Genomic DNA, 25311 nt, shown 5'->3' on the forward strand with positions numbered 1-25311 from the left:
GATTTTTTAGGTATTCTATCACAAAAGATAGAACAGCAAACAACACATTTCTAACATAAACTAGCATATTCAAATCCCATCAGGTGAGGGTGCTCATCACTGGTTGCATTCCAAATCCTTACTGTGCCCAAAAAGCCTTTGTACAATAGGAAACAAATTCTGGTAGTGGTTGAAATGTCTTCCTTTTCTAAGCAGATACACCTTTTAGCATGCCTTTCATGACATCTTTTATATCACCTTTCTATTTGGAATCTCCACCAAGATCTATCAACACCCCTAATATACTGCTAAACATAAACCAAAAGAAAATATTTTCCTGCTAGAAATGACATAACTAATCAAAATTGAAAGATGACAAAATCAGTGCACTTACTATGTGTCGTGCTGCGAACACTCCATCAACTACTGCACAACAGAAGGCTGCCACAACACCAAAGCTGATAAACACAATGGAGGCCACCAGCTGAGAAGAGAAAAATAGATTGAGCAATCTTTTCAGTATAATTCCTTAAATAAAACAATTACACTAGTATTTCTAGTATTCTGAAATTATGGTTCCTGCTGCTGTAATTCACTTTAGATCATGTATCAGGATGACAGTCATACACTAGTAAAAAGGCAGACATTCTTGATGCTGAGTTGACAGACCATCAAGCCTACTAGAAAAGTTTTAATCTTTCAAGACAAAATTAGGTCAGCTGCAAGAGTTAAATTCAATGGTGATTTCTTCCAAATCAACTTACTTAATAAAATAGCAGTGCTTCCACAGGGACATGGTAAAAAGTAATCTTCCTGTTGGCATACATAAATCCTTGGAGCTTTACTACATGGTAGTATTTCATATCAATAGATAAAGGCATCTGTAGTAGGTTAATAACTAGCCTGTGAATGATCAGAAATCCTTTATCATCCCAAATAGCTTATGCCACAACAAAAATCAGAGATTCAGAGGACTGGTACCTGTGGAAGGGCTGGGGTGTGCTGCCTTGGCCCCCACCCTTGTTGGAGTTTGCAACCTGGCCCTCAGTCTCACAGTGGACAGAGCAGAGCACAGCAGAGCTCAGTGAGTGTCCCAGCTGCAGCACAGACAGCACAATGTCTTCATCAACCTACTAGCCATAGCTTCAGACCTCCTTCTACCTCCCAAACTGCTTCATTCATTAAGCACTGTTAATTCTCTCTCAACAGGACTGCACATGGTGCACAGCTGGAGCACAGCTCTGGCATAAGCAGTGGTGGTATGGAGGGCTGGGGGGAAAAGGCTGTACAGGTTGGGCATGCTGAGCCCCTGCTCTCTGTGCTGCAGCTCTGACAGCAACTGCAGGGCTAGAACAACCCCAGACACCATGAGCTCCTGCCCAATTCACTGTGGAGAAAGCAGAGCACTTGGAAAGAATGTGGAATGCATCTCCACCAGGGACCAGTCAGTGTGCTGCTGGCACACACTTCTGAGGTGACACTGGCTTCTTCCAAGGCCACATCTGAAGGGTGCAGTGCTGTGAGCCAGGTGAGACAAAGCCCTGAAACACCAACTGTGCACTTGGCAGGGCACTCCCCTGGATTTGCTAGCCCCAGTGCCATCAGATGAGGGAGAGAACCTGACAGTTCTTCCTCTCCCAGATTAGAGGATTTTGTGATGCTGGGGACTCTGCATCCTGAGTTTGAAGGAGTGAGTTCCTGCAGGTGAACCTAATATGCACTATCTGGCTGTGCTTTTTAATATAATGTAATGTATACTACTCATGTCTCTGGCATTTCTCAGGCAAAGTCCCAAGAGGAACCCCTTGAAACATCCTATATGTTGATTTTAATTTACAACAGTATTAAGTTATAGTTAATAACAACAACAGATTAGAAAAAAGTTCTTGAACACTGACAGAACAGCATTCTTTTTTTGATAGGGCACATGGAAAAGGGATTCAGTTAAGAATGTGGAACCTTTTTGTTATTTACTAGTTATTAAATGCTCCTTCACAGCATGTATTCCTGAAATGCCTAGATACAGATTACAAAAATTGTATCCATACAGTTCATATATCCTTTTGCCTATACAAAATCTGCATTACCTAGATGCCATTTTCACAAATTTATAAGGCATCACTAAATCACTTGAAAAATTGACTCTTTAGCTTGTGTTAGGTTAAGAACAGCACAATGTGAATCCTCCCAGGGGATGCAGCATTGTTGATTTTCTCAAAAATATTTGTATTGGGCAGGTAAGAAACTACAATCATACAAGCCCACAGCTTGGATGCACAGATCAAAGCAGTATCACCCACATGGAGGTAAGAGCTCTTGGAGAATTCACAAAAAGTACAGTTTAAAAGCAGAAGAATCACAATGCTTTCTGACACACTCCTTAAATCTCCCCTCAGCTCATGTCTCATACAGTCAGAGATGAGCCAGCACTGACATAGGGATTGCTGTGGAATTGGAATCCTCAGCATGGGGAGAAAAGGGGCACACACAAATGTGGCTGAGGTAGATGGTACTGGCTGATCTTGGGAGCCTGCTGCATTCCCCCTGCAGCCAGCTCCCTCTTGCTGAAACCCTAGGAAAACACTGTTGGCTGCTTCAGGCTTCAACCTCTGCTATCCCATGGCTCTCCAGGGTGGAAGGTCATGCCCCATGAATCTGGTTGTCTAAAGATCTTGGCATGCAATTCATCAGATTGAGAAGGCTGTGGACTCCTATCACTGCAGGGTAGAGGGCTGTGCTGCCCTGTGGCAGCTGCATTTGCTGTAGATCCTGGTCTCTTTATTTGAAAAAACAGTAGTGTTTAAAAGTTCTGATTAAGCCATTATTGTCTGATACCTCTATCTTGTTTTTCAAGTCATAGCAGTCAATCAAATAATTACTGGGCTAAGCCAGGTGTTTCCAAATTGCCTGAGCTCAAGATGAATTTAATGAAAGCTGACCTCAAGGTGGCTTTTCATTTCACACACGAACAATTTATTGATGATCTACAATCCCCAAACCAACATTTTCCACTCATTGAGATAGCTTAAATCACCTAATGAGTGTGCTGGCCTTTCAGTTTCACCATATAGCCTTAGGAGACCACATAAAAAGGTGCAGTAAATCACAGTATAGAAAGGAGCTATAGAAAAAAGCTGAGGAGCTTTGCACTCCTCAGTCATGTTGGAGAACATCTATGCTTCCAAGGAATTGTGTGCAAGTCAAAGGTTTACAGCCTGCTGTTCCTATCCATAACTACTAGCAACTACTTCAGTGAGCAGTCCCTTCAGAATCAATTTCATTTCTTGACTGAAGTAATATTTATCATGATGCCAAAGTGGCAGAACATGACACTGAGAGCTTTTTATGACTGAAACTGCCTTATATACATTTGAACCACAAAAGAAGTGACAGTACAAGAGCACCACTAAAAAATTCCTTAAAATAAAATTATAGATTTATATTCTCTCTCAAATCTCTCACTGCTTATTAAGAAAGTACAAAATGAATTACTTCTGAAAATTGCCAGGACAACCAAATGAAGAGCTGTTGCAAATTCAAAAGCTAATTTTCCTGAGTAGTAGGTGATTGGTGGAGCAGTGAATTCACAAGCCTAGGACTGTCTAGAAAGAGAAGAAATGCAACTCATTTAAAGATAGAGAATGTTTGCTGACAGGTATAAGAAATAACACTTTAAAGAAAATAAATACTGATCCATCACATCATCTTATCTCCATTTTCAACAGCATTATGTTTTGTCAAGACAGCTATTCATTATTTATAGCAATATATTTGAACAGTTATTCAAGAAACAGTTTTGCTTTTGCTATTCCATTGATGTGCAACCAGGCTTCTCTCCAGCTGTTGCCATCAGAACATGTTTACTCCTGGCTCTTGTATAGAATACAATCATCTGATTATTTAGAAGGGAGACGTAAAACCAGCTATTAAACACTGAAAACTGTACTGTGTGGGCCTAACAATCAAACTCAAAAGGCGGTTGTTTAACAGAGGGGTTTTAGCAAAAAGGAGAACAAAACAGCACATGGAACGAGGGAGTTTTGTACACAGTGTTAACTAAAGAGCTGTAATCTATCTTCAGCTGTGTCACAGAACTATGAAAATGCTCTAAAAAGTAAAACCAGTGAAAGGCTGGACTGCTAAATTCTTGCATACCGGCTTCTTTCAGAAAAGACTTGCATTTTTTTTCAGAATTCACCTGTCTTGGAGAACCTCCTGTCCTTCAGCAGGCATACAACACCACTGCCTGCACTATCACCCTCCTGCACAAGTGAGAGTAGTGAAGGCAACAGGGGACACACAGTGGCCAGAGATGCTGGTCACAGACTCTTGTTCAGCTGCCAGAAATGCACCTGGCACAGGGAGATGGCAGCTACGTATCCCACAAGGATTCCCCTAAGAGTTGGCCAGAGAGCAGAGCCAAGAGGATGTTTGAGTTTGATGAGGCCAGCTCAGCTGCAGGCACACTCTCATGTACACACTGCACACAAACATTCACCTCAGGTCCCCAGGCACACTCTGTGCTGAATGACACACTGATGGTGCCACATCCCTGGTGTGACACACACAGACCTGCAGCCAATGTTTGCCAGCAGACCCACCCAAAACCACGTTGCTCCTCAGCAGAAGCACATGCTGGCTACAGGCTGGCACCTGTCTGGCTGTTTCCAACAGCCCTGTGGATACTTCTGGGAGCTAGCTACACTCTCAATTCTGGCACATCCCTGGTTTCCTCATCATTCTAATTTAGCCTCAACCTATCCTCAACCAAAGAGCACAACTTCTCAGGTAATGACAGTCATTTCTAGCACCAGATGCTGCGTGAGATGCTTCCTTCTCTTGATCTAGACCAAGCAGATATGAGACTGAAAAATGCATGGATTTTTGTTCTCAAAATCACCTCGGTACTGGATGCAGGTTGCATTACATCTAACAGACTCACTTCCCTCATGCTAAATGGGTACTTCTGCATTGCACAGCCTCCAATGTCTCCAAGCACTGAGCTGTTCATCAAGCCTCCCTGGGATTCTTTTTCAGGCAGAGAAGGAATCAGAATTATCCTGACTGATGTAAATTGACAACCACTGCCACTCAATATTTTTTGCTCTACAAAGTCAAGTCTTTGCAAAAGGGGGTGTAAACGTAATGCCACAGATTTGTAAAGACCTTTTTTATTCCCACACAGGTTCAAGTATTTGGAAAAGAAATGCACGGGGCAGTTTGTTGTAGGCTGCCCCTAACATTATATTTCTCAAACTACAGTTTAATTCTGTGGTCCTTTTTACTGGTTGGATTTCCCCATGACCCTAAGATCAGAATTGTAGTCTTAAATAAATCTGCTGCACTTTTTCAATGCGGATGATGATGATGATGTAAGAGTAGAAGTTTACAAAAACTCATATCACAAATCCAAAACAGAGAATGATTTTTCACCCTGGTGCAACCAGGGAGCTGGAACAAACAATCTCAGCCAGGAGCTGCATCTGTTACCATGGTACCTCAGCAGGTCTATAGATTAATGGCCTGCAAAATTAAGATAATTAAACTCATTGCATTGCATTGTATTTCAGATGCTGCTGTCAACTAAGCACTGCCTGTCTTGTGAAATGGGCCTGTATGTAACTACTTTAATTGTGAATTAATTTTCTCTAATTGGAATGCCCTCTCCTGTGCAGCTGCTTCTCACACAAGAGCCAGTTCTTTTTCCTGCCCTTAGAACAGATGTTTTGCTGCTGTGATGAAAATGAAGCACAAGCAAGACTCCTACAGTTTTCACAACTGAGATAATTAGGAGGTTTCTCACTAACCAGGTAATATGCTCCACAATTTATAGCCTGACAACATACTCTTTCCATAGGCTGGTTCTTAAATAATGGCATGGCTGTAATTGAGGCTCTGCTGGAGGGTTGTCACACCACAGGAGATGGGATCACATCATGTATGTTATTCATTAATGCCAACTCCAGTCATAGCTGTGCACTGGTTACAACCACAAGAATTCATAATGGTGAAAAACTTTCATGACTGCCCAAACTATGTATTCCAGTTCCTAAAGGAACCCTCCAAAAAATCTGGAGAGGAACTTTTGATATGGGCCATGTAGTAAGAGGACAAGGGGAAATGGCTTCAAACTGAAAAAGGGAAAATTTAGATAGGGTATTAGGAAGAAATTCCTTACTGTGAAGGTGGTGAGGCACTGGAATATGTTGCCCAGAAAACCTGTGGATGTCACATTCCTGGAACTGTCCAAGGCCAGGCTGGATGGGGTTTGGGCAACTTGGCCTAGCAGAAGGTATGCCTGTCCATGGCAGGGGGGCTGGAATTAGGTGATCTTTTCAAGGTCCTTCCCAACCTAACCCATCCTGTGATTCTGTGATTAAGTCTCATTGTTAGATCAAGTGACCAAACTAGAAACCTATGGCCTTTTCACAGTATTATCACTGTTGAATTCAGCAAGTCCAGTCATATTGTTCAATATTATCAGCAAAACCAAAGATCTTCAATTCAGATTTCCTTCCCTCTCTCTGTTGTAAATAGCACCTCAGGGCACAGACTTGAGCCTGTGTGATTGCTTGCTCACTGCCAACTCAAAGGGCATCTTCTTCCTCTATCCTTTGGTTCCCTTCTGTCCAGCCCTTTCTCCTGCTCTCTGTCCCAAAGGGCTGCATCCCTTCATCCCAGCTCCTGTGCCCACCCAAACACACAGAAAGCCAGTGAAATTCACTCCACAGGCAGAAACTACTGATTCCCTCAAATGAGTTAAATCAGAAGACTGCAGAGAGAGATGAGCACTACATTCAGTGCAAATGAGAAGGTGACACCATGTAGCCATGACAGAAGGGAAGGGGCAGAAGTGCTGACAGCAACTAATAGATTATTTCACCTGTTCCATGTAATTTACAGTCCTAGGGATTATCAAAGTAAAAGCTAGGTTTTAGCTGTAATGAATAAATCATAAGGACTGGGGTTATTTTGTTGTTTGTGGTCAAGGAGACTTTTGTTTTACTGCCTGTGAAGAAGTCTGCTGTTTCCCAGTATCGTGTCAGGTATAATTAGGAAAAATAGCAACATGAAAAGGCCAGTTGGTGTAACACAGGCAGGAGAAAAGTCCCGTGAGACATTTAAGCAACCTCACATGCATAAAAAGGTCAAAATAATTAGATAAAAAAAGGGAAAAGAATACAGAAACCACATGAGAGGTATAAATTATTATGCCAAAAAGAAAAAACAAGATCAAAATCCACTTTCAAAATTAAAGTGGCATTTTCGTTTGGAAAATGTATCTTTTTTTTTTCCTTTCCCCACATCCTGAAGGGGAAAATTGTGAAAGGCAGGATTTGCAATATCTTTTGTTATACCTTAGGTAGTCCACAGTTAATTTTTATCAGACATAGGCATGTAAAAAAGTAGGCACATTGTTTTCCTCTTTTTCTCTTCCAGTGGTACTGCTGCTCAGCTTTTGTAGATAGTTCATGATTTAGGCTACACACAATGGCAAGGGACTGCAGAAGTATCCAAGGATGGGAAATGTGCAGCAGGGTGACTGAGCAGTCCTGGCTCTCCCCCAGCCCAAGCAGGTTTATGCAGCACAGCTGAGTAAGAAAAGAAAGGGTGTAGGAAAATGTTCCTCATTTAGAGTCACCAAATGTGGTGGTGTTCGCAGGGGTCCCAGGACGAGGGAAGAGATGAAAATCTTGACTCCATGTTTCAGTAGACTGATTTATTATTATATATATTATATTAAAATAAAATTATATACTGTGTTTTGCAGAGATAAACAAAACTCTGCAACTTTTGTGAAAGTTGTAAAGCCGGTATATTTATTACAGCGCTGGAGGCATTTGGGAATTGTTCTCTTGAAATGACATGTGTACATTTGGGAACTCTAGATCTCTTTTTATCTCCCTCTCAAATACATATGCATGCAATTTCACAATAGGTTCATACATATTCATTCTACTGATTTCGGTGACACTTGCTACTAATTCTTCAGAAGGAACTCCTGGGTCTGGTTGCCCTGCTCTGTCTGCCCCTCCTCTCCCTCCTTATCTCTTGTCTTTGGCTGAAGCAGTCCCTCCAAGCACAGGCCCTTCAAGAGAACAGGCAGTCAGACTACACAGTAAGCTACAGACTTAACTCAAATATGTACATTCTACTTAAATCAAAATGGATTTCTACCTAGGAAAATTTCCACTCTGCCTCAACTAAACTATACTAAAAGCATAGAAGAAAGGATTTAATCAGAGGGCTAGCAAGGAATAGAAAGGAAAGGAATGATAATAAAATCTTGTGACTGCTCACAGCCTCGACATAGGTGGTTGTCATTGGTCATCAAGTAAAAACAACTTCACATGCTGGGTAAACAATTCTCCAAATCACATTCCAAAGCAGCAAAGCAAGGAGAAGCTGAAGCTCTCAGCTTCTCAGGAGAAAAGATCCTAACGAAAGGATTTTCCATAAAATATGTCTGTGACAAAAGGGAGCACAGGTCCTTAGCCTGCTTACTCCAGCTCCTAGAGGCACACACAGACATCTTTAAGACAGGGACTACTTTACCGATCAGATGAACAGACTGCTCAAGTTGCTGGGAACTTTTCTTGTACCACTTGCTGTGGCAGCTTGTTATGGAGATAGGGGAATGGAGCATCTGAGCACACTCACACAGACCTGGGGTTGTGTGATGGCTGTGCTGGGTCCCATGGCAGGAGGGCTCACCCAGGGCAGGAGGGCTCACCCATGGCAGGAGGGCTCAACCCATGGAGGGAGGGCTCACCCAGGGCAGGAGGGCTCACCCATGGAGGGAGGGCTCACCCATGGCAGGATGGCTCACACATGGCAGGATGGCTCACCCCATGGAGGGAGGGCTCACACAGGGCAGGAGGGCTCACACATGGCAGGAGGGCTCACCCAGGGCAGGATGGCTCACCCATGGAGGGAGGGCTCACCCATGGCAGGAGGGCTCACCCATGGCAGGAGGGCTCACCCAGGGCAGGATGGCTCACCCATGGAGGGAGGGCTCACCCAGGACAGGAGGGCTCACCCATGGCAGGAGGGCTCACCCCATGGAGGGAGGGCTCACCCATGGAGGGAGGGCTCACCCATGGAGGGAGGGCTCACCCATGGCAGGAGGGCTCACCCATGGCAGGAGGGCTCACCCATGGAGGGAGGGATCACCCAGGGCAGGAGGGCTCACCCAGGGCAGGATGGCTCACCCATGGAGGGAGGGCTCACCCATGGAGGGAGGGCTCACCCAGGGCAGGAGGGCTCACCCAGGGCAGGAGGGCTCACCCAGCCAGCTTTGCTTGCTATTTCCCTTTAGGGCATGAAAGCCCATAGTTCAAAACTATCTCTAGAAAAGTAGCATGGAAACATTTTGCCCTAACATTGTACTGTCCAAATAAAAGCTTGTATGCTAGTTCTAATAGTTCCCTGATCTAGGTCTCTCTGTTGTTTTCACCCTCTAGAAATGTTGTCTTGAGCATTAATCCTTAACTTATGCCAAGGCATTTGCTTTACTCTTTCTATAATTCATCTTGTCTTTTTTTCTAACTTGAAGAACATATGAAGACACAGTTTCTGTGAAAAACATTATATGAAATAAAGACAAATTTTCATATATTTTTGTCTTCAAGCAATGAAAGATTGGCAGGAATTCAATCAATAGCCATTACGAAATATGAAACAAAATTACTGGGAAAGGTTAGCTGATTAATACATTCTTTCTTCTCTCATAATCTAATATCAGCTACAAAACCAGACTTAAAATAGCTAGGAAATTATTTCAAATTGTTTTAGCAAAGCAAATCTTTACTAGAATGACCATTCTACAGAATAAAAACCTATATCAAGAAGCTTCTGTGCACTTAAGAATTTGAAACTGGAGTCACCATTACATTGCAATCAGAGAATTAATATGATTTATGTGTAAATGAACACATATTAAATTCAAGATAATTAATTCACTGATGAGTAAAATGCTTGTCTTGATTCAGTTAAAAATGCCACCACTGATGATGCACTATCAAGTCTCCTGGGATTTTGGTAGAATCTGATACTTCACTGGAGTCCAACAGATATTATTAAAACAATTTTCAAAAAAATGAAACAGAACTGAACTTGCTTTACATTTTCTAACAGAAGAAACAGAAGGAAACAAAAAAAAAAAAAAGGATTTTTTTTTCCTGGTGCAGGGTTAGCTTTATTATCCATAATGCTCTTTTCAGCCTTCACAACATCTTAGAACCACAGATCATCCTGGTAACCATTACTGCAGTTCCTGATTTCCTTCTAGCAGCAGCACATCTCAGCTTTACTCAACTCATTCAAACAGCACTGCTGTATTTTGTCCCAAGTCTGAATTGATCCAACCCCCCTACTGGCTGATCTTCTTATTTCAAGGAGATGCACTTCATCTGCTCTGCTCCTGTGTTTTCACTCCTTTTAGAGATATTTTTTTCAATAGCTGCTCTACTTTTCTTCCATCCCATTAAATCAGGTGTGCGATCAGCCCCCTTTCCTCTGTTTCAGACTCCTATTGTTATGTAGGGCAGCACTGGGGCTCCTCAGGGCAGTTCAGTCTAGTGTGCTTTTCCAGATAGTGCCACTCTCTGGCCACCCTTACACAGAAAAGAGAAAAAAAAAATCACCCTGATTCACAGCTGGAGAAATGCTAATGGTTTTGGAACCAGTTTAATCAAGACTTAGTCCAGTAGGCAGTTCAACCTGGTAAGAATTCCTCTTGGGAAATATCAACAAAAGCACTTAGATAAGAACAGTTAAAAATTATTACACACTTGGGGACATCAAATTCACTCTAAAAGAAAAAGCTAAACACAGCATTAAAGGAAAGGGAACAAAAGTGAAACAAATTTAGATTCACTGATTAACAGTGCTGACATTATAGGAATTCATCACATATTTCTTTTTATGGATGCTCTTTTATTGATTAAGCTGGAACAAGGTCATTTCATCACTTAAACAGCTGTTCTGGGTGGTATGAGAACAATAACCCAAAAATATATAGCATACCATGTGTCACAAAAGTTTATGTTTCCTGATAAAAAATGGTGGAATTTACACAGATTGAGACTGTCAGAGCTGACTGTTTGAGCAGCAAGAACTGTTTTTACACCAAAGTCTGTTTTGACAAATCCTCTTTCCCTGAACAGTAATTGCATACACACATCCTCTTTAAAGAAATGCATTAATTACAAGGTTTTTTGGTGGTGAAATTCTACCTGCAGGGTCTGGAAGATTGTATCTGTCCATCAGGGATGTCGGCTATTTAATTTGTGCTAATTCTTCCACAAGAGGTTCAGAAACTGCCTGTCCTTTCCACAGGGCACAGCCCACCTCACCTTCTTCACCATGCACACACCAGAAATTAGATTCCTTACGGACACTTTCTAGCCCATGATCCTGCCTGCTAGGAAGAGTAATTGACATCTTCATTGTTCCACAAACACATTTCATGGGTCATCAGGTTTACTTTTGTTTTCAGCTGTGTGACAGAAATGCTTTCATTACATAAACAGCACAAGAAAACAAACTGGCAGTTAAGAAGTGCTCTATTATGCACTTAATCCTGTGTGCTGTTCCCAAGCAAGATCTGAAAGGAACCACATCCCAAAAGACTGCCATTTAATAAGATAGAGAACTTAAACTGACTTTGTGGCTTGAGTCTCTGACTCTAAAGAATGGTGACAGCCTTTAAAGACTTCAGTATTGGAAATAAGCTCTGGTGGTGGAGAGACATTTTCATTCATACAGGTATGCATCTTTCTGTTTCTATTGAATTTAAGCTTCCAGAAGCAAAGCAAACTAAAGTAATTCCTGTTGCCAAGGAAGCTCTCCAAATAGAAACCAAAGAATCTCTTTCAAAATTTCTCCTTTTGTAACCAACATTCCACTTCTGTCTTCCAGTGAGGTGAGAAACCTGAGGTGGGTAAGACCTGAGACTGGTACAACCAGTGGACCAGCAGAGGGCTGTGTGGCAGGGAAGAACTGCAGTGCTGGGCTGCAGGTGGAGGTACTTGGTGTCATCTCTAGCTGTGTCAGACACAGCCCTGATGATGGAGCACAAAGATTGCTACAGACCTGACTGTGCTTCCCATTACTGCTGAAACAACCTGGCACACACATCTATGAAGAGTGTAAAAAGCACTTTGCAAAATAAAGACATAATGTCAGTGGCACAATGGCATAGACCCCTTTGTCATTATTACAGGTATTTTCCAGGACACGTCAGCTGTAAATTCATAAATGTACATGTGTGAGCATATATTACAGGTTAGGTATTACATGGTTATAATTTCATACTAGATTTCTATATTAAAATATTTACATATAAATAAATATTTGCATGTCTAGCTGATGAATCTGTGCTGGTAAAATCTGAAAGCATACACATGTAGACATGTAATATGAAATGCCAATCCATAAGGAACTAGATCAGGGAAGAGCTGAAACACTTCCCACACCTCCTTTCATAAATTGCACAGTGAAAGCATCTATTTTTGAGTCTTTGAACTTCAAAATTCTCCAACACTGTTGGGAAATTTATGCTATCTATCTTCAGGCATTTCACTCACTGACAACACTTAGATGATGGTTTCACACCACAGTGAGTTGATATAACAGATTATTCCTGGCAAAAGGGACAAGTCTTGTTCCCTCCTTCCACAGATTCCTCTCCACCCTTACCCATGCAGCCCCACCAGTTAACTTGTGCTGTGTCTGATGCTCACTTGGCTGTGAACCTTTTTACTCACTTAACCAGTGCAGAGTATTTCTAGCCAGGGCAGGGCAGAGGAGCAGAAGGAGTCAGCAAGATAGAGGAAGGAGCAAAGGAAGGAAGATAAAAGAGCTCTTTGTGTCAGTGGGTATTTACATTTATTATAAATTGGAAATCCTCACATTAAGTGCATAAGGTCAAAGAACTGCATAAAGAAATCCAAAGTATTTTACTTGGTCTTTATTCATGGACTATATAACACTAATAATAGAAAAATGTCTCTCATAATTTTATACTATTAGAAACAACTTTTCCACTTCTTTACAGTTTACTTGCCCACAGAACTTTCTTCTTTTAATTTTACTTGTCTTCATTTTGGAAGGTGCTTTCATACCCACCAATATATCACCTATCCTCCTCCTCTACAGCTGAAATAACTTAGCCTTCAAAACATTTCCAGTTATTAATCTCACTTCTACTCCTGTTTTTGTGGAATATTTTCCTGCATTACAGGGAATAACACAGATTTCCCAGACCTACCATGGATAGACCACATTCCAAATCCCTTCTAAAAAGGGTTAAAAGGGGCCTCAATGCTGATTCCTGCACAATAAGGCAGCTAATACCCAAGACTTCACCATGCTTATGGGCCATCTACACTTAGGCTGGTCTGCTCTTAACTAGAAATTACACAGAATTCTAGTATGATATCTTCTGTAATATAATCAATATTATAGAAGAGAAATATAATTGTCACTTAACACAGGATTTTTCTTACCACACTTTAGCTAACTACAACTCCAGAATGTAGTGTAAACCACCCTTCAAGGTCTCTTCCAGAACCTAAGGAGAGAACAAGATGCCTCTGAAGAGCACCTCATCACAGTCTTGAAGAGCTAGTCATGAGAGCAGGAAGACATTCTCAAAGAATAAGCTACTTGAAGTTATCAGCTAATAAGATGCTGTTATATTTTGAAAAAATGCGGATTCATAAAGAGGACCCACTCGAGCTCATTCAAGTGTGTCAACCTATTCTGATTATCTTTATATAAATCTTGTCTGTTTCTGAAATGTGCAGTTAGATCACACCACAAAACCTAGCACACATTTATGCCTGAAAAGGCATCAGTAGGTCTTTTCCATTTCAATAATTTCAAAGGTGCTAAACAAGAGAAGGATAATTACTAATATCTTCCATTCTTAATGTTTTTACCTCAGCATTAATTGTTTTTCTCAGAACTGTGTAAAATATCAGCATACAGAAAATCAACACTGAAAGAAAGAAGTGCTGTTAACTTTGCCAGAAACTCCTAAACCAGGAGAGAAATAATACCTTGGTAGTTACAAAGATTACCTTTACATGTTCTGCATTTCCTCTGCAATAGGAAAGGCTTCTTCCATTTATTTGCAAAGGAACATCAAAGATAGCCTCAGGGGATCTGCAGAATTTCAGAATTTCTTTCTTTATTAAAACAAGCTGCTTTAATTAGCCTAATATGTGATATGAAATCAATCAGTAATTCGTATCTTTGATCAAAATCTGCACTAAAGCTCAATTCTTCAGAATGTTTGATTTGCAAACAGCAAGTGAAACAGAACATGTTTGAAGAGAGCTAATTAGGTGTATATATAGCAGTATTTTTGGGGGGTGTATATATTAATAACCATCACCTTTACATAAAATGCCCAGTGGGCATTTTCTGATGGGCAATTTCTAAGATATATCGGTTTTGAAAAAAAGTGAAAGAGGTTTGCCTCTTCTGAAGGTTGGCTCACACATGTACCTGCTTAAAAAAATCCTCTATTCTGAAACAGAGCTAAAGTCCGGGGTTAAGAAAATAATCAGAGATTATACTAAAATCCTACCTCACACAATGTCAATGCAGGACAGGGATGCTTGCACTGTAAGGGAAGTCTATCAACTGAAAACAGAAAAGAAAATTATTGCTTTGTTTCTCCAACTTCAGCTATAGTGTCTTTTCAACACTTCATTCACAATCTAACTCTTGTTGGGAAGCAAGCATATTAAGGCACCTAAAGTTAGCATCCCTTGAGAAGCCTGAATAAATAGCTTTGCCTTTTCTGTCTGCGTGCAGAGCTCCATGTTTGTACCTTCCTCATGTTTTCAAATTCTGCTTTGTTGGAAGCTTTGCCTCCATTTCTCTGAACAAGTCAAGGACCAGGCTGAGCACTAGATTTATATGTGAGTATATCCTAGACATGTCAGTGAGAAAATTAAATGTTTTAGCATGAAGAAAACATGAGGAAGCCTCAGCAGTGGATGACTTTGGGTGTCAGACCTGCTTCACACAGCTGCTTCCACCCTAATTACCAAGATTTGTGATTACTCACCATCTCATGACGGGTTACTCCTGCTCCAATGACCCCTCCCCATCCTCCCTGTGTCCTTTTCTCTCCTGTACCTTCTCCCAAGCCCTTCCTGTCTGCTCTCTGCCACAGCTGTGCTGCTCTCACTGCAGCTCCCACAGCCCTAGTGAGGGCTCTTGCAGGCAGCACTGTGATACTGCAAACATTCAAACCCTGGCAGCTATGATGCTGCTCTTGAACTCCCCATGGCTCTTGAAGGCATCACAGCTTCAGGGTGCTCATTTTCAGCCTTGCAAACACTATGGCTGGGTGAGGCTGGCACTGGAGAGAAGTGTGAGTGGAAGCTGTGAGCCATTGCTCGGTTTATGCATAGGCTTAGCTAAAACTGCATGGTGTCACATCGACATTGCACATTCAGGGAGTGATTCATTTCTGGGTGCAAGCTCGTGCCACCTCCTCAGAAAATACATATTTTCTGAGGAGAAAAAGCTCTCCCTCAGCATTACTCACTGCTCTCAGCTCAACTCTATTGCCAGGAGCCCCCTGCATACCCAGCCTTCCCCACTCCTGCATGTAATTTCAGCATTCACTTCCTAACTGGAAATACTTTGTACTGTAATGTGAGGAGATGGCAAGCAAGCAAACAAGCAAGAACACTTCACGTCTTACAATCAAATCCATTTGATTTAGGCAGTATCATGTTTTTCACTCATCTGGCTGGACTAAGTGTGCCTTTGGAATGAAACAACACCCAGCTACGCACTGCCCTTCAATCCATAACCTGCTTTGCAGAGCGCAAGAGACAAAAAGGAACAGTGACACATTATGCTTGAAATGCCTTCTGTTTGCCAGTTAGAAGCATCCCAAATCAGTGCAAATCTTCAGTCAAAGGGAAATTTTGTTCTGCTGCTGCCAAGCTTTGCATATCAGAGCCAAGCACAAATGCTAAGAGCTGAAGTGAAATCATGCTAGTCAATGAGGCAGAGCCTGCTTCTTCAAGCAGCAGTTCCTTTGAATTAAGAATTATACCTTGGTCAGCACATTGAACTCCCACTGCAGGCTCTGGGATGCCAAGAAGGAGGTCAAAGAAGTGCAACATTATTAATGTTATGTTTTAAGAACAGACCATTGTCCACTCTGCCTAACTGTACTTTTGTTCTTTCTCAAACTCTGCGCTCATCAGTTACTGAATGCTGGGATTTTGCTGTATTGGTTCTGCTAATCATTATATATTTTATGTTGCATTTAGCATTTCATCAACCATGAAAGAACCTGGACTTAAAATGGACAGGTCACAGTGAAATAGAACTTCAAGACAAAAAGAGAAATAGATTTAAGTAGAATGGTCAATTTAAAATAGACTTTTTCCACTAGTGAAACTGACTTTGCATTCATTTTCAATTGAAATAACAAATAAAAAATGAACTACTGAGTCATTACAGGGGCCAGATAACTGTCAGAGCTACATGGGTTAAATTCAAATTATACTGCAGTAACTGCTCAAAGGTAGTCTAGTTAAAATAGAATTAACTGAGTAAGCAATTTCTTTTCCTTTCCACTCCCTTTTGTCCTGCTGCAATGCATATAGTTTTTAGGTATAGGGGTACAACATTTATTCTACATTTCTGTGTTACTTTCAATCTTTATAATGATGGTTGCAAATGTGTTAAAGCTGCCCTAAACCCTTCCAAATAAATATTCTCAGTTATGTCCCAAGGAGTAGCTACTGCCTTCCATTGTAAACCCTTTCAATGTCATGTCCAAAACTTTTAAAACCATCAGCTCAGTCTCAGCAAAGACAGTGTTAAAAGACCCACTGTGGATGGTTCTCAAGGCAAGATGCATAATTAAAATTTCTAGGTATTCTCTTAGTCTACTACCCAGAAACCCAATCTTCCAACAGCCAAATAATCTGTAAATGTTATAAGCAGAAAGCAGTTTTCCTTGTTCCATGCTGGGAAATGCAAACAGGCACTAATCCCAAGCATACTGGACACTTATGTCTCCACAGTCCCCGTGTAAATGACACAACATGTCAAGGAATACATACTTTAACTGCTGCTTTGCCACCTTTTGGCTTTTCAGACATTTTACTTTTGCTAAGGACAGAAGCATAGAAAACCACAAGGCAGATTAGAAGAAAAGTGAAAAACCAAACAACCCTAAAATATTACGCCTGTTAGTAAGGTAGTATGAATGCTGTGGAAGATAAAGCTATTTTCATCTGCCCAGCACTGAGCCTGCAACTTGGACCCTGCTGTTCACCCTGGTCTCTGATGTAGAAACCAGGAGCATTAGTTCTTAATTAAGCTGTTTTGTTAGTAGCAAAATCAGTGACACCTGACCTACTGCGGATTTTTGTCTCACAGGTCATGTCCCATTTGGATTCTCTACTTTTAAATAGTGGTGAGCTGACATTGCAGCCTTTACCACTGTGGAGGAACTAAGTCACAATTCTCTCTTCTACCCACTTGTGAATTTTCATGAAACTTGAAGGAATTGCACACCTTTGAAGCTTCTACCTCCCTCCCGAATTTGCTTGGAACATGGACAACATGTTCAAAAAATGGAAGAGAGAACAGAAAAAGAAGAGACAAATATCACAGCTTTATAAATCTTATTTCTTTGTGAAACCCAGCTAGAAACAGAAGTTAAAAGCAAGGGAATTCTTGCAAATACACTACTGACACTTACAGGTAATGCAAAAAAAAGAGTGATATACTATGAAGGAGTGATATTATGACTATTTGTAAGTAAAGTAGTTACTTATTAGTAAAATGCAAGCTAAATCCATCAGTTTCTCCTCTGAGCTTAACACCACTCTTGATTTATACCACGGAAAGCTCTGCATTATGAAATTAATCATATTTCATGATGCTTGGCTATAATCAGTCTACTGTGAAGTGCCCATTGGACATGCTGTTATTCAACCAAGATTGTTACTTTTTGCAAAGAGCGAAAGTAAATTGTTAAGAATTCCTACAAATTCCTTCCTCCTTCTTACACCCTCCTTTACCCAAATGCCCCAAAGACTTTCTATGACTTCCTCATACAAATAAAAGCAAAGTATTTGGGAAGCCAAGCTAAATTTACAAACAAATCACACAGCATCTCAGATCCTGTCTGACATAGCCAGGCAGTCTTAACAGCAAGAGCTCTGAATTTTTTTCCTTCTATTTAACAAATATTGTTTCAGGAAAGTGTTCCTGACAAACTTCTGGGACAGGATATCATCTGCTAGGGTGGAGCTGTTCATGTCACTTGTTGCTGCTCAAACTGCTATTTTGCTCTCTTCCCATCTTTTTCCCAGTTAGATGGTCCTGGCCAAGCTCTGGCACTTAAGTGATTCTGCCCTCAGTCAATTCAACTCACTGAACCAGCAGGAAAGTAAATTCAGCACAACAAAGTAAACTGCTTTTGTTTTGCCTTGTATAAAGGAACTTACTGGCCCATTCATGCTTCTCTAAAGCTTCTCAGAAGTGGTGACACAAATAACTAACACTTTGAGGCTGAAGCAGTTTTAAGTCAACTGGAAATCTCTGCTTTTCATATTTAATACAATCTGATACAAAAAAAAAGAAAAATTAAATTAAATTAAAATGTAATTAAACATTAAAATTAATGTTACTTACTATTTGTCTTCTGTTTTCTACCAGGTAGATGCCAACAATCCCTAGGAAAGATCCAAAGCCAAGCTAAGGCAAAGAACAAAACCAACAGAAATGCATGAGGTCAGCTTATCTGGACAACATACCAACACACACAGTGATATCTGAGCTAATGCACCCCACAGATGGGCTAAATGGGGTGGTCAAGGGAAAAGGTGGAAGTTACTGTTGGACATAAATCAGACAATGTAATGGGAAATGGCCAGGACTGCAGGTCTTTCATAGCTCAGTGCAAAATTTGTCATGCAGAAACAGAAGTCTGTATAGACTATATAACCTGACTACTGTTACCATTGTCATGTATAGTTTTACACACTGTAAAGCAAAAAACTAAGTAAAGTAGGAGAAAAAAACCCACTTACATTTAGTCCACACATCATAATTTTTGAAAATTGCAAAGCTTGAGGCAATTGCAGACAGTTTTTCTCAAAAAATTAACGTTTTCCCCAAAGTTCAAACCTTTAGAATTATACCTGTTTGATTTTAATGATTAGACACTATCACAAAACCCAGAAAAAATCCTTGCTACAATGCTAAAAGAACCAGTACAGCCACAGGAGGGAGAGAGAGGGGAGGAAGGGACACTGAAGTAAGCTGGCCTTAATGTTCCAGTGTTGCTTCAACATTGGGATGGTAGGAAAAGCCTCCTCCTTGTGATGGGCTCATGAAGGTTTGGAGCAGTAGAAACTCCTTGGATTCCCAGTTCCAGCCCCACTCTGTAATGAGGCCTCTGAACCGAGCTCAGAGCCTCTCCTCCAAGCACAAATGAAGTTTTTAAGGACTACATGTCCCAGCCAAGGGCTTAGGCAATGCCCGTAAATTCCTCGCTGTTCCGCACAGCTGCTCACAGCAGAAAGCAAATCCCTGCAAGCACTTTGCCCGCTCGGTATCACCAGAGGAATCCGTCACTCGCTCTCAGGAAAGCCACTGTACGGAAAGGAGATTTGCTCTTGAGTGCTTTGGGAAATTTATGTGAAAGGGAGGCTCAAGGACTGAGAGCAGAGACTTTGAAGGAGTGGGCAAGTGCACCCATGCTGACAGCTAAATAGTAGAGACACTTGGAACAGCGAGCAAGGACACTCTGTTCAGGGGACAGCAACTTTGCAAATTAAGATAACTACATCAAAATGACATCTGGTTCCAAGCCCCATTTTTCATTCCAACAGGAACAATCCATAAAGCCTCATTTATGGCTGATGCAGGGAACACAAAATGAGTAATATCCATGCGAACAAAGAGAATGACCAAACACAGAACAATAACAATTAAATCAGAAGGAGAAGAATCACAGAGATCATGATGAAAGCCACAGCATTATTGAAATTGTTTTAGGGTCATAGGAGCTAGTTTTTGTCTTTTTAGACAACAGGCTGTTTGGGAGCTCTGGGAGTAGTCCAGGTCAGTATGGTGCTGGGGACCCTGTTGAAAGAGTATAGAAATAGCAAACAAAATAATACAGTAAGTGGTCACAGAGAAGTGACATTAAATATTTAAGTATAAACAATATTTGTAAGGAAATGAGGCTGAAGCAGTTCCAACTCTGTCTTTGCAGATCATTCCAAAAATGCAGTCCAAACAGATGCTCAAGCAGTAGTCTACTAAATGGACACCTTCCAAAGAGTAATATTATATTAACTCATCTCACACAGAAATATTTTGTGTTCAATTACTTTGGATGCATAAGTGTGGTAATACCTAGCACTATAAAGATGTATTTAGAAAAAAGTTTTTTTTCAAAACAAATTACAAGTGACCACATATGCAGGGAAATTGAGGCACTTAACTCTTCATGAAGCCAGTGGGAACTTGGTAGAAGCCAAAATGTATTATGGATCTAACCCTGAAGACCTGTTCTGTAAATACTTCTAGAAACAAGTAAATCTCTACCAGTGGATAGTGTTACTCATCTTCATAGGTGTCTTCAAGGCAGGGTTAATTAATTCTGCATAGTTTTTAAGACCAAAATTGCTTACCTAAGGGCAGTGGAGGCTTCACCTCATCTACCAGCTGTGAAATTAATATTTTACTACTGAAGTCTATGAGAACTAGACTTCATTTTAAATTTAAATTAACACTGTCTGTCCTTATATTCTTGCTTTTCTCTGAGCCCAGCAGTTAAATATGTAGTGACAAATTCACTCCCCCGGTTTAGGTATCTGAGAATCTGGGATCAGGGCTATGCTGGTTTTCCAAGCTCCCTCTACTGTCAGCAGAGAAGAGAAGCACTTTTTGAGGAATATTCAGGTCATTCTGAAGGAGATGATGGTGAGAGGGGATTCTGCCCCTCTGCTCTGCTGGGATCCCACCTGGAGTGTGCCCTCAGTGGGGCTCCCAGCATAGCAAGGACATGGACATGCAGGAGTGAGGATAGAGCAGGGCCACAAAGACAATCAGAGGGCTGGAGCACCTCTCCTACGAGGGCAGGATGGGAGAGTTTGGGTTGTTCAGCCTGGAGAGGAGAAGGCTCTGAGGAGAACCAATTACTGCCTTCCAAATCCTAAAGGTGCCTTTCAAGAAAACACAAAGACATAAGACAAGAGGAAATGCTTTCAAACTGAAAGAAGATGGGTTTAGATTAGATATTAGGCAGAAATTCCTTACTGTGAAGGGGGTGAGACTGCAATAGGGTGCCCACAGAAGCTGTGAGTGCCCCATCCCTGGAAGTGTACAAGGCCAGGTTGCATTGGACTTTGAGAACCTGGTCTAGTGAAAGATGTACCTGTCCATGGCAAAGGAGGTGAGTTAACCTTTAAAGTCCCTGCCATCCCAAACCATTCTACAATTCTGTGACAGTCGTTCTGCCAATGCTGCACTGGAGTCAGTCACTTCTGGCAGTGAGGCAGAAACAGAACAGTGCTGTCACACACCTCTGACCGGCTTTTGGCAAGATACCATGTAAGATTTGCACAGCACTTTAAATTCTTGCTAAATGTTTGTTATATTTAATATCTTGATGGCATTTACATTGGCAATTACGAAGGAAAATTATTAATAACAGGTTTTGTTTCCAAAGCATTCTAATAAATTCTTACTTTTCTATTTAATACTGAAAACAAGATTTTCAAACAATATTTTAGCAGGTGATGTTTTTCAGATGAGTGAGTAGACATTGCATTATTCCTACAAGAAACTAAATGCTGAAATAACCTGTTTTGTACACATGGGTTTATTACTTATTAAAACCAGCAGTTTAAAAATGAAACTTCTTTCTAGGGATGAATGCAGATAATGTGGTCTTACAAAAGATTTTATGTCAAATTTTGGAAGAAGAGAGCTTTATCAATATTAATCTATCTATTTTAGGTTAATGAAAGAGAAAATCATTTTGTCGAGGACTTATTCCTGGAACTGCTTTTTGCTCTATTTTTAAAACACCAGTCCTTATAGATCATTGTCCTAAAATTATCTTTCTCAAAGTCCTGCTCTCAACATAACACTAAGATGTAAGAGGAATTGTTTAGGAGGAATAGTTCTAACTCACAAATTATTAATGTATGAACAGTATTAGAAGATCCATATCCCTCTTCCCTGGGCATTTCATTCCATAGAGAGCAAGAAATTATGGTACCTTACAACATACTTTGGCAGTAGTGGAGACACACACCTAAGTAGTGTCTTACTGTAAACATGTGAATTTCCTCCTTCACCTCTACCTCCCCTTAGTTGACCCAGCCCTTCTCTGTTTGCTGCTCACACTCCTCGTATTTAAAACTCAGCCCAGGTATATTTTTTTTTTTCTCCAGGCATTTACACACTTTGGGATATAACTGATCCCTTCTCCTGAGATCAGAAAGGGCCTTGGGGGTTGAACCAGCAAGGGGCTGGCAGGGTTACTCCTCCCCAGAAGTCACAGAGGCACCACAGGGCAAAGCAGGCAGAGCGTGAACCTTGTGCCCACTGCAGGAAGGCTTTTAACAGTCTGTTCCCAAGGCAGAAACAAGACTAAGAATTTTGGAAACAGGATCTTGTATGAGAGAACTGGAAGCAAGCCTGCAAGAAAGGATGTTAGGGATTAGCCTCCACTTGTCCCTGCCGTGGACACAGCAGAATTCCTGGCACACAGACACAAGAGTGGAGTGGCTCTTCCTTCCACCAAAGCAGTAAACTTCTAAAGGGTTGTTCAAATCTATCCCGTGCCTACTGTCCAGTCACACAGACACCCACCTCTAATGGAGACCAGTGGGAGTCTAGCACAGGTTTTCACACAGTTCCCTGAGCCCAGCACAGTGCAGTCTTGAACTCCTTCCATTCCCTAAAAGCCTCCCCTTTGGGGCACTTCAGAAAAATAGTTTACCCCCCTGCCTTACAACACAGTAGAACTAGATCAAAACAAAGCAGCATCTCTCTCCTGTGAAATGACATGGGACTAATGGGTTTGTTTTTTTTTTCCAATCAGTCAGAGCTTCCCATTTACAGGTGATAATCACTTATTTGGATGTAGCTAATATTCTAAAATGGGGTTTTTACTTACAACAATGCCTGGGTAGTAGCCTCCCACAGTAACATTTTCTGTTCGTGTGGTAGCTGCCAGACCTATGGTGAGTATGAAAACAGACACCACCAGCAGTGCGACTGTGAACCAAAGGGAAGTCTTCTTCCTTTTTGCAAACTGTCCTGTAGGGAGTGAGGGGGGAGAGGAAAAAAGAAAAAGAGCTTTTAATTGCAATCTTTGCAGAACAAATACAAAATTCTGAAAGATTTTCTTTTGTTACTCTTTTCTGTAGATAATCCTCTGTTGTTCTCCCACTAAGGAAAATTGCTGCCAGAAAACAGAAGGAATTAAAACCTGCAGAGTTAGCTAGAGTATAGCTTAATGCTCATGCATTGGGTACTGACATGAGATGAGTTTTTATTAAACTGAACTGGAAGTCAGTGACAATGATAATTATATGATAATTATGATGATAACAATGATAATTATGCCTTGTCTTCAGTAACATTTTTAATTGTTGCTCACGTTGGTGAGATCTTGCAGGCCTTAAATTCTTACCTGTGTGAAGTGCCAATTTGACTCTATCTGGCCTGAACTTAAAAATTAATATTTTAAACAAGATTAGCAGGCGGTCTGCATGCTATCATGAAAATGAATGTGCTCTTCATGTTTACTGGGGTAAGAAATATGTATCCTTGAAGCAAAGCTGTAACAGTTTATCAGGTAATGATACATGAGAATATTCCAGCAGAGGCTGCTCAGTGAAATCCTTTCAGTCTCACTGGGATTTGGGTCCAGATACCCCAAAGTGAAAACCAGCACACTCACCTCCAGCTTGCAGCCTGCTCCAAGGCACTTAACCTGGTTATCCAGAGGCAGATCTGAGCTGTAGCCAGAGGTTACTCACACCAGGGCCCCAGCCCACAGCACAGACTTGTGTATGACTAAAAAAGCCATTAATACATGACTCTAACTAACAAAAGACACCCAAGTGGATCAAACTGTGGTCCCCATTTTTGGTGTTCTCACTGTGGAGTGTGCAGGATCACCCTGTAGCACTGGGCCATGCGATGTCATGGTACACTGCACCTGGGCAGGATGGAGCTCCTGAGAAAGCACAGCCTGGCCACAGCAGGGCCAGTCTCTGTCCCCTGTGTTCTCAGGAAGCTGCCTGACTGCCCAGCCTCAGGAGAAGGCAGGGACTGTGATGTTCACTGAAGCCTGCAGGCAGCAGCCCTCAGCAGGTAGCAGGAGGTGAGAGGGGAAGGTAGGATAGTGTGGGTCAGGCTCTGGGGGCACTGCTGGAAGCAAAAGCAAGGGAAATGCAGGAAAAACAAAATGAAAGCCAAAGCCATTTGCAATGAGTCACTTGAGTTTTGTGGCCATTTTATAGTCACATAACTCAGTTAAATGTTCATAGTTCAAAAGCCAGACTAGATTAGTGATGTTTGCAAACCAAGTCAAATAATTTCAGTCAGGAAAAAAATGAATATATAATAACAAGTTGTGTTTGCTGACATTTCTCCAGTAGAACAATGAGTCAAAATTATTCCAGTCTTTTAGTATGAAATACAAACCACTTTCCTAAAGACAAATACCATCTATTGAAGTTACAATAGTCTCTTTCACCTGCATGTACAAAGTTTTCATGGTAATGATAAAAAATTAATTCCTAAGACTTGCCCAACACCTCTCCTCCAGCCTGTGTCTCTGCTATCTTCCTCTGGCAATTCCCTGTTAATCCATGGAGGGTCACTGGGCACATGGAAGCAGAGAGGTTCTTTGTTAGCAACCAGTTTTTCACCAAGTGTGTTGAGTTGAAGACGGTTCTTTCAGAGAAGACGGTTCACATGGCCAAGAGGGAAATGTAGATTTCAGATGTGCAGCTCCCCAAATCAGCTGTCATTCCTACAGATTAAAATGATTCATTCAACATATCTTCCAGATTGTATATAATATTTGATGCCCTTGCCATACCTTACCATCTTTGAAAAGTCATGGAGATTAAAGAATCCCCAAAGCTGAAGAAAGGCAAATGCTCTACCTGTTTTTAAAAAGGCCAAAATGAAGATTCAGGGAATTATAAACCAACCAACATCACCTTGGTTCCTGGGATGCTGGGACCAAAAAGGTGGAATAAGTTTTCTCAAACATTTCGGGGCACAGAAGGA

At 41.2% G+C, this 25311-nt stretch overlaps 1 protein-coding gene across 1 annotated transcript in view; it reads right to left on the reverse strand.

The window, feature by feature from the left end:
• The window catches only part of TMEM255B (transmembrane protein 255B), a 69626-nt gene that overhangs the window by 39038 nt on the left and 5277 nt on the right, over window positions 1–25311 (reverse strand). The window contains exons 2-4 of the mRNA XM_058800327.1: window positions 23180–23322; window positions 18673–18735; window positions 374–463 (exon numbers count right to left, since the gene is read on the reverse strand). Of these exons, the coding sequence (XP_058656310.1) occupies window positions 374–463; window positions 18673–18735; window positions 23180–23322 (296 nt within the window). The remainder of the gene's footprint in view (window positions 1–373; window positions 464–18672; window positions 18736–23179; window positions 23323–25311) is intronic.

The sequence above is a fragment of the Ammospiza caudacuta genome, chromosome 2, assembly GCF_027887145.1.
Source record: "Ammospiza caudacuta isolate bAmmCau1 chromosome 2, bAmmCau1.pri, whole genome shotgun sequence".
Lineage (NCBI taxonomy): Eukaryota > Metazoa > Chordata > Aves > Passeriformes > Passerellidae > Ammospiza > Ammospiza caudacuta.